At 47.3% G+C, this 10473-nt stretch overlaps 1 protein-coding gene across 2 annotated transcripts in view; it reads right to left on the bottom strand.

Annotated features, from left to right (window-relative positions):
• The window catches only part of DOCK5 (dedicator of cytokinesis 5), a 133720-nt gene extending 123631 nt beyond the window's left edge, over window positions 1-10089 (bottom strand). For both annotated transcript variants that reach the window (XM_081890800.1, XM_081890801.1), the window contains exon 1: window positions 9992-10089. In XM_081890800.1, the coding sequence (XP_081746926.1) occupies window positions 9992-10034 (43 nt within the window). In that variant the 5' untranslated portion in view covers window positions 10035-10089. The remainder of the gene's footprint in view (window positions 1-9991) is intronic.
• Window positions 10090-10473: the final 384 nt, after the last annotated feature.

Below are 10473 nucleotides of genomic sequence, written 5' to 3'. Positions count from 1 at the left end.
CAGTCAAGTAAATCCTTACCCCCCCCCCACATACACCACCGCCCCCCCCCAGTTACTAGCCCTCATGAGGGGAAGATCCAGGCTCATACCTAAAAAGCTTATACTTAAGGTGCTACTGGAACATCTTTCAATACAGTCATACCTCGGGATGAATACGCTTCAGCTTAAATATTTTTCGGTTGCGCTCCGCAGCGACCCCAGAAGTAACGGAGCATGTTACTTCCAGGTTTCGCCACTCACACATGTGCAGACGCTCAAACTGACATCACGCGCATGCGCGGAAGTGGCGAGATGCGACCCGTGCATGCACAGACGTGCAGTCGCATCTTACGTTCGCTTCAGGATGCGAACGGGGCTCCGGAACAGATTCCATTCGCATCCAGAGATACCACTGTATGTTTTTTTAATCTTTCATCATTGTTATTTATTATGACAGACCAAAACGGATACATTACCTTTTCAGATGGTTATGTGCATTCCTGCACCGACTTCAAAATGTGCTTATTTGTTTATAAAAATATTTATATCCCTCCATATCGTAATAAATATATCACAGCAGTTTACAACAATATCAAAACATAAAACCAAACAATAAAATCATAATGATAAAAACAAATTAAAAGCAAAATAAATTAAGAACAAACATCAACAGACTATTGTGGGGGATTGCCTGCACAGGCCTGGTGGAAGAGAAAAGTTTACAGCAAGTGTTTCAAAGTTGGTACAGAAAGTGCCTGCTGAATCTCTAGTGGCAGGGTGTTCCACAGGACTGGGCTGATGACACTGAAGGCTCTGTTTCTCATTGTTGTCAAACGGGACTCACCACCTCTGGGAATAATTAAAGATGCTCCTGCAGATGAACTTAGTGTTCAAGCTAGAATATAAGGGTTCTGGCAATCCCTGAGGCTTCCTGGACCCACATTGTTCAGGACTTTGTAAAGCAATACAAGAGCCTTGAATCTGCCTGAGTAGCAGATGCTAAGCTACCCGTGCTGATTGGGGGGGGGCTGGTTATTCTGCTGAGGGGGACTCCAGACCTCTGCCCCAAAGTCCTGTCCTGCCAGCACCCACTGCTGGTCCTAAGACTCCTACAACAGTAGTTTTAGCAACTCGTATTTGCAACTCACATGCCCCCCAGTGAAGTTACATCCATACAACAAAGCCATCTTTTCCAAATGAGTCATTTTCAACTACAGAAAAAACAAAGTTCAGCATGTGCAGCCTTAACACACCCATTGGAAGGAGGTGGGGCGGTCGCATTTAGATAAGACAATGTTGCATGTCATATGTATGTTGTAAACAAGTTAGGAACTGATACCAAGTCAATAACACCCACATGCCAACCCTCTGGAATTGACAAGGGTTCAAAGAAAACGAAACTTCTTTGTTCATCAGCCTGGAAGCCTGGGTGCTGTTGGAAGAACTGCTGGAAAAGCAAAATTAACTGCAGGGCTTAACCATTTGCTTTCCTATGCATTTGGAACCACAAGTGACCCCAAATGAGTATAAAGACAGGTCAACATTTTCTCTCCAGCCAACACCACTACTAATAGCCTGATGCAACGTTCAACCATCTTTCAAACCTTCCTTCCACAGCATTTTTTAAAATGAATGTTTTACTAAAAGGGCACTGGGGTTAGTTAGACCCCAATTAAAGTAAATAACAGGGCAGGGAGACATGGCGTATCCCAGGAAGTGTGGTATAAATGCCCACAACATACTGAAAATGTTTTAACAGCACAATAGGCTGCTTTATGCTTCTGCTACAATTAACTGCTCGGTACTTTTGGATTTTATTATTTTTGCATCCAGCGAGTTTTGAGCTGAAAGAAAAAGGAAGGTCTCTCAGACCCCACAGGAATTTACACCACAAAGGATTACAGACCCCAGATAACATCACAGTGCCCCAGGAGGTGCTAATGAACTCCCCATGATGCACCCTAATCATTGTCAGTTTCAGTTATTGACATTCAACATACATATTATCGAATACTTCTTTTTGCAAAGGTACCCTGTAATCAAACTGCAAACATAGGAAGCTACCTTATGCCAAGTCAGACAGTTGTTCCATCTCGCTCAGTATTGTCTACACTGACTGACAACAGCTCTCTAGGGTTTTGAGCGGGGGAGGGGAGCATCTGCAGCCCTAGCTGGAGATGCTGTGGACCTTCTGCATGCAGGACACATGCTCTTCCTTTAGGCTACAGCCCTTCCAATTAATAAAATGCTTTTTACCAGCATAGCAGCTTTATGTAGAGGCTATCTGAGCATCTCTCTTGGAAAAGGCTCCATCCATAGAAGTATGAACTTATAAACAAACTTGGGAAGGGCTATTTGTGTTGCTCCTGGTTTCTGGGGGCTCTTTGTATCTGCAAGGAAGTTGGGCAAGTGTATGTATGATTTTCAATTCTCCATGGTCTTCATTTTACATTCTGTCCTGAAAAACAGATGTACACACACACCACAAAACACCCCAGACTTCTCTAGCCCTGTCTGCGTCTGAAGGGTGCACATGTGCAGAATTTTATGTGTGCCTCTAAATTACACAGAAGTAGATCCTCAAGGGCATTTCCTTCTGGGCAACCTTCCAATGCCAGCGGCGGATGGCAAAAGCGGGCAGAGAAACAAATGTGAATTTCACATTTTTAAAGTAGGCTAATTTTCACTCACTCAGACTGTTCTGTCCTCCAGCAAGACAAGCATCCATTCCAGGCAGGCAGAAACACACAACAAGAGTTCAAAGTGGAACCAGCGAGATATAAGACCTGGGGAGGGTGCTTTGGACGAGAGCCTTGGCGGCCAGATAGAGGGGCGAGGGCCACATCTGCTCCTGGGCCTGAGGTTCTCCAATCCTGCCATGTCAACCTTTGGTTTCTCCCTCTGAGCTTTTTAAAAGGAAACGCACCAAATGCCAGGCACATATACCTTTCGGACTCAACCCAAGGCACTTTCAAATGTGCTTATTCTGTACTCTTGATATCTGTGCCAAAGTACAAAATAAAACGTAGGATGCTGCTTTACACCAGGCCATGTTCTTTGTCTGTCCAGGCCAGCACTGCCATCTGACTGACAATGGATCTCCAGGGTCTGAGGCAGAGGTTGGATGGCCATCGGTCATGAATGATCGAGCTGAGATCCCTGCATTGCAGGGGGTTGGACTAACTGACCAACTCTACAATTCTATACATTACGCTCTTAGCAAGGATGCATGCATTTGAATTAATCACAACGCCTGGAGCATCCACGAATGTGTGAAATCCCACAAATATGCCATGCTTTCCAGTGGAAAGAGTTTATATATTCAACATTATATCATCTGGTGATAACTCATCAAGTGATACGAGATGCTCCTAGACTGTTAATATTTTGCAAGTGTGATTCAATTGCATATCAGCAAATTAGGGCTGTGCTATTCTATTAAAGTGAATATGGTGCTATTCAAAAAACAAAACAAAACACGAAACTGTGTTTTTTGTGGGGAAAGAAAACTGATGTGGGAATAGACTGGAAACTGTGGGAAACAGTGTTGTCAGGAGACATCATATAACCAACAAAATGAAACAAAAGCCAAATGGAGCGTGTGGGACCCCAAAATTGATTATATCTGGGCATGCTCAGTGGCCAAAGAATGGAAACTGATTGTGGGGCAGGAGTGTGGGGAAAGAGAGAATTGCATGAGGTGCCTGGACCACTGAAAAGCAGCACGGCATGCTGCAACATTTTGTTGCAGGTCCCACTTCTTCTTTCTCAATGAAGATGCTGGAGACTGAACTTGGGAGGTTCTGTAGTGGATGCAAAGGATGCCCGTAGCCTAACTCAGACTGATAGAGGAGACCACTGCGGTGGGGGGACACCAAGCTGCATTAAGGAAGAAGAGACCACACATGGGGAAGTGAGTTATGTGTACATGAAAACATCCATGTATGTATGACTAATGTGAGAAGAGGAACTCGTAGATCAAGATGTGGGAGAACCCTAAGATTCCACAAAAGAGGGTCAGAAGTGTGCCTGTGAAGGCAAAAGGAAGGGAAGTGCTTTTAAAAAAATGTTTTATAAAACATTAGTGTGGGGCCATGCAGACTGCCACTAGAATAAAGAATGCTAGTATGCTCAGTCAAGGCACGAAGGATTAGAAACAGTCTGTTCAGTCCATTATATCCACTTTGAGAGAGTACAGTGGTACCTCGGGTTAAGAACTTAATTCGTTCTGGAGGTCTGTTCTTAACATGAAACTGTTCTTAACCTGAAGCACCACTTTAGCTAATGGGGCCTCCCACTGCCGCCGTGCCGCCGGTGTGCAATTTCTGTTCTCATCCTGAAACAAAGTTCTTAACCCGAGGTAATATTTCTGGGTTAGCGGAGTCTGTAACCTGAAGCATATGTAACCTGAAGTGTATGTAACCCGAGGTACCACTATATTCCAAGCAGCTTCTGAATCGAAAAATTAAATACATCTAGAGAAATTAGAAAGAGTAACATCATGGAGGTCTGCACACTATAGCTGTGTTCAGGTGACTGCCTAAATACACAAATTGTGTATCACAGGTTGGTGGGGCAGACATGCACACACAACCCCCAGCCCAATGTGCCCAGACACATTACCTCAGACCTTCAGCCCTCAACCTCTCCCCATGCTGAGTGGGACGGTCTGCAAGAGATATTTTTCTTGCGTCCCTCCACTTGCTCAGGGACCAGAGTTTGCATATTCCAGCAAACGTCTGGACACATCTTGTCCACATATGTGCTTGTACAAGTTGGTGTCCTGCAACAGAATTCAAGATTCTGAGACTCTGTGGCCCTTTGTCTTCTTCTTAAAGTTTCTAGTTCTTATGGCTGAAGAGATAAGCTTGATAATGTGCAGGCTGGGCCTGAAGAAATATCAGGAACTATAAGGAGAGATGAGCATGAATCACGCCGGTCAGGACATTTTGCATTCTGCACCGTTTGTTGCCCTGACCATAACGGCAGCCACAAGCACAGAGACTTATGCCAAACAAGCATATATGTGAGGAGATGTGCATCAGTTGTTCAGATTACATAGCCCATAGCTTTCCTGGGCACTGAGTAGGCCTGGGCGATGTACTCATACATCACCCAGGACTGGTATGATGGCCAGAGTGTGATGGTAGCTTCACCCGGTGGCACACCGCGAGTGAAACTGCCAGCGCTACCGAGTCTCTCTGCGCCCAGTGGCAGGGACAAGTAACTCTGACCCGGGCCTGAAATTGAGTGGATGGGTGAAGGAGCGTGGAGAATCAGGCAGGGTGTGTGTGAAGGAGTGGTGAGATCAGCTGGATGCACACCAGAGCTCAGAGGAGAAATCAGAGGGGAAGGGGCTGGGGAGGCTAGTGAGCAATGCAAAGCAGGGAGACAGCACTCATCCTTGCCCACTCCTAGCTTGCTGTGTGTGTGTGTGTGTGTGTGTGTGTGTGTGTGTGTGTGTGCTGCATCCCCATCTCAGGGATCCCCATCTCATACATCCCAATGTTTGGCTGGTGATACATCCCGATCTGCTCTGGCATCCAAGGTGCAAAACCGTCCTATGGACAGGGCTGACATGTGCAAAGCGGGCCCAACCACTTTGCAAAGAGAGGCAAAGAGAGGCAACAGAAGCAAAGAGAGGCAACAGATCTTTTACCTGCAGGTAAGCCAAGTGCAATCCTGTATCGAGGAACTGGTCTTGCAGAGCAAGGATGCACAACAGCACATTTCTAACCGTAAGTCCTACTGAATTCAATGGGGCTTACTCCCAGGTCAGAGAGTACAATTGCAGGCTGAGTACGGTTCCAGCTCATGTCACTTTCACCAGCCCTAAGTGATCAGCCCTAAGTATGTTCTGTCCTTTTTCTACATTATCTGCACAAAAGTTTGCATTTAAATACATATTTTGAATATATTGTATTTCAAAACATTGGGTTGTGTCAAACGCTAATCATTCTAAGAGCAAACCCACTGAATTCAACGGACTTGGCTAATTTACGGTTTACTCTAAGTAGAAGTTAGTTGGATACAACCAACTATGTCAAAATAATAAAACATCTCAATGTTTCTCATTGTATTTTATCTTACAGGCCACATTCTTAAAAACATTATATGGTTGATAGTTTTGAGACAAGAATTGCAACGCACCGCTCAGAACAGTGCAGAATCAGACAGACTGCTATGTTCTAATCTGGGCATTAGTACAATTTGTATCGCAAAGATCAAATTCCTCCAGTGTCCCTAGCAGAGAGAGAAGGTAAAGTCCAGGGGTTTCCAAAGCACAACATCTCACATCATCATAGGGGTAGGAAGACACTGGAATCTTGCTCGGAGTTCAAGTGGGTAGTTAAGGAATTTCACTCTTCTGTTCCACCAGAAAGAGAGAGAGAGCCAGCAATCAAGGACGCCCAACAAGCACCCCTTGAATCAAGTTGATCCTGGCAGGGCAGACAATAGAATGCAGCAAGATTTCTTTCCTTTCTCTTCTCAATGAGAACCTGAACATATGCAGAGTCCTTGGCTGGATCAAGATGGGTGGCCCATCTAGGCCAGCATTCAATTGCCGGCAATGGCCACCCAAACACTTTTGCGAAGCCCATAAGCAGAACTACTTGCTATAGTTCACCACATGATATTCAGAGGTACACTGCCTCTGTCCTTGGAGGTTCTGCTTAGCTTCCATGGACTGATAAACTTGCCCACTATGAATTTGTCTAACTCCCAATCAAAGGCATCAAACTGAATGCCCTACATTGTTCATAAAGATTTATTTCTTTATGCCTCAAAGTTCCAGCAACATCGCAAGTCCATCTATTGCCTACATTCAGATTGTAAGCACTGCTGGTTATATAGCCAAAATGGTACTATTCACACACAAAAGAGGGAGGCTTCAGTAGACCTCAGGGAACCCAGAAGGTTTGCACAAATAATAAAAAAGGGAGAGGTAACTGCCCAATTGGGACTAAAAGTTCAGTACTACATTTACTTAATACAGTCATACTTTGGATCCCAAACACCCTGGAACTCAGATGTATTGAATCCCGAATACAGCAAACCTACAGTGACTGTTCCGGTTTGCAAATGTTCTTTTGGAACCCGAATGTCCGACAGGGCTTCCGCGGCTTCTCATTGGCTGCAGGAGGTTCCTGCAGCCAATCAGAAGCTGCACTTTGGTTTTCGAATGTTTTGGAAGTTGAACGGACTTCCGGAACGGATTCTATTTGACTTCCAAGGTACGACTGTACTAAAGTACATTAAAGGAGCAAGGACAGGAAGTCAGGGAGGGCAATGGAAGGGAATACTGTAAGCTGGAATACTGAATAGGGAGACCTTCACGCTGCAACATTTTGTTGCAGCTCCTTCTTGTCTTTTTCTTTTCTTTTAAACTCACTTATGAATCTTCCCTCCTGTCAATGTTTCTGCCCACCCTCCTGCAACCTGGTGCCCGCAAGACGTTTAGGACCACAACTCCCAGCCTTGCTGGCTGGGGCTGGCGGGAGCTGTAGAACAGAACACCTGAAAGGCACCAGAATGGGGAAGGCTCCTTCAGCCTCTCCTTCTAGGTAAGGCGCTCCAACTCACAGGTCTGTTTTGCTTGCCCTTTTCTTCAGCTTTCCCAGCTCAAAGACATCCTTTCTGAGATAAGGTGACCAGAACAGAACTGAAATGAAAACCATTTATAAAACGGTTTGGGGAACCTCTAGCCTAGGTGTTGATTGGTAACTAGGCCTCAAACCTAATGTTTTTATGACTTCACTCATATCAAGATGGGTTGGGCCATCCATACTGCATGGGGGCCGGGGAGCTCCTTCTCGCCAAGTGGCACCCTGGATTTCTGCCCTGATGGCACCCTGGTGGGGGCTTAAAAGGCAAAATAAGGCAAGTCAAAGGAAAACACAGTGCTGGAAGCATGGAATAAAACGGAAAGTTGAAACGAAAGGATGCCATTTTGCAGTGGCGTGAGAGCAGCAATCTTTGGGGGAAGACTGGAAGAGGCATTGGGGAAGAGGTTGCATTTTTATTCCAGCTTTCCCCAGAACATCAAGGAACCATACATAACTCTCCCCCTCACCCTTTTACAAGTATTACAACAACCCTGTGAGGCAGACCAGGCCAGCTTCACCTAGCAATCTTTGTGGCCAGGCCAGCATTTGAACTCAAGTCTCTCCAGTCTAAATCCAGTGCGCTAACCCCCAAGACCCAGTGAACAGGAACAGGACTTGATTTTGGTCAGGGCCCCGCTTAGTCCCACCACCTGTTAAGCACTCTGCACGAGAACGTGTGAAGTGTCTCTGAGCACATACAAAAGCGCCTCACTGAGCACATACAAAGCGCCTCACTGAGCAACCTCAACCAACTCTTACACCATTGAGAATAGAGGAAAACACTTCTGGGTCACAATGGATTTTTCTTAAGACAAGAATCTGGGGCTCTCCAGATGCTGTTGGACTGCAACTCCCATCAGTCCCAGCCAGCACAGGGATGATGGGAATTGGAGTCCAACAACATGTGGAGTGCCACAGGCATTAAGTCTTCACCGGGCACAAAAGACCCACCACTAGGCATCACAGCCTGACCGAGGGTTAGTCACAAGAGCACATAAATATATTGTACAAATCAGTATTTCCCCAGTTGTTGCTGGACTACAACTCCCATCATCCCTAGCTAGGACCAGTGGTCAGGGATGATGGGGCCGCAGGTTAGTCCAACATCAGCTGGAGACTCAAGTTTGAGAAGCACTGGTATAAATAGAGAAATAAAGAAATGGTCACACAGGTGGGCATCTACTTTTAATGAGGGGGCTGGTGCAGTGCCAATTTTGTTGTGATTGTAAGTTTCTAAGAAATTTTGTGTGTGTGTGTGTGTGTATTTATACATGTGCTGTATACATTTTTAACTCTATTAATGTTTAATTGTTTTTAATGAGTTCTCCCTTATGTTTTTAGCTGCTCTTATTTTATCTGTAAGCTGCTTTGAGGGAAAATGTAATAATAATAATAATAATAATAATAATAATAATAATAATAATAATAATGCTGCAAATCCCAGATCTGAAAAAGGTTGCTGGATGACTGTTCCAAGCAGTGCCATTTTTCTAGAAAAAGAGGTGCCGGAACTCACTATGAACGCCTCCCTTGTTCTCTTATAATGGCATTGGTGCCCACCTGAGAGGAGCCAGAACTGAGTTCTGAGTTCTGGTGAGTTCCGGTTGGAAAAAAGCCCTGGTTCCAAGACACTTTAACTTGGAAAGGATGACTTCTGTGGAAAAGCCCCATAAGCAGACCATTAAGCAGCGAAGGCCAGAGCGACCTTTGTCAGAACATGCAGCCTTACGCCGCCCCCCCCCCCCCCGTCAATCCACACAGAGCAGTGCTTCCTTATTCCCCATTTACAACCCTCCGCAGCCTGCAGCGTGAATCAGAGGTCCCTTTGGGTGTGGAGCAGAGGGAATCCACCCGCCCCCCTCTCCATCCAGGCGGGATGACAGATCAGAAAAAGGTGTTAATGGGTAACCAATCAGCTTAAAGGATCTTGAATGCTCTCCTCCAGAAACTTTCAAAGAAGAAGAGGGGGGTGTGGAGACGGGAGAGAGAAGGAAGAAGAAAGATTTATTCCTCCCCAGTTAACGTGGAGTTAACGTTTCCCCAAACGCGCTGCAATCCTACACACGCGTCCTCCGGGAGTAAAGCCCATTGAACTCAATGGGTGGTGACCCGCGCAGGAAAATGTAACCATTCACACAAACGAGGGTGTTATCTGATCTAAGACGGGGGTGGGAGGCAGCTCTGCCGTAGGATGGACTTTATCCAGGGCGAGGAGAGCGGGAAATACTGGGAAGGAAACTCAGCAAGCAAGCAGAGGGTTAATTCAGATGATGCTGGGCGCGTCCCCACGACCCGGGCCAAGGAAGAAGAGGCAGGCGGCACGCGTGTTGTTGCACGTGGGAACCGCAAGTACAGTAAGGGGCGGGGGTGGGGGGAGAGCGATCCCTCTGCCGGCGATCACTCACCTACGCCGTACTTCTCGCGCTTGGTGGGGATCCAGCGGGCCATGCCGGGGCTGGGAGGGATCCCCTCCCCGCTCGCTCGCTGGCTCTCTGCCTCTTCCCCGCTCCAAGTCAGCCCCCTCCGGCCTGCGCGGCTCCCGGCTCCGCCGCCGCCGCCGCCATGCTCAGCTCAGGGGCGGGATCCGGCCCGCGGCGCTGCCCTCTCCGCCGCTGAACTGCCCTCCCGCCGCCGTCGACGGAGGAACTTCCCTGCGCTGCTCCGCCCGGGCGGCCCGAGGGTGCAGCGCCGCCGCCGCCGCCGAGTCAGAGCGCAGGGGCGGGAACTCGCCTCCGCCGGGAGGGATCACCTGCTCCGCCCTGCTGCCCGCCACGGGGAAGGGCTGGCGGCGGGCGGGCGGGCGAGCGACCTCCACCCCCGGGATCCCAGTCCTGGGGGAAAGCATCCCGGCACTCAGCTTCGCAAGTGGACTTACTCCCAGGAAAGC

Source organism: Podarcis melisellensis (genome assembly GCF_964234715.1).
Source record: "Podarcis melisellensis genome assembly, chromosome: 15".
Lineage (NCBI taxonomy): Eukaryota > Metazoa > Chordata > Lepidosauria > Squamata > Lacertidae > Podarcis > Podarcis melisellensis.
Note: the sequence above shows the minus strand (reverse complement) of the source record. Positions and strands in the feature narration are given on the sequence as shown.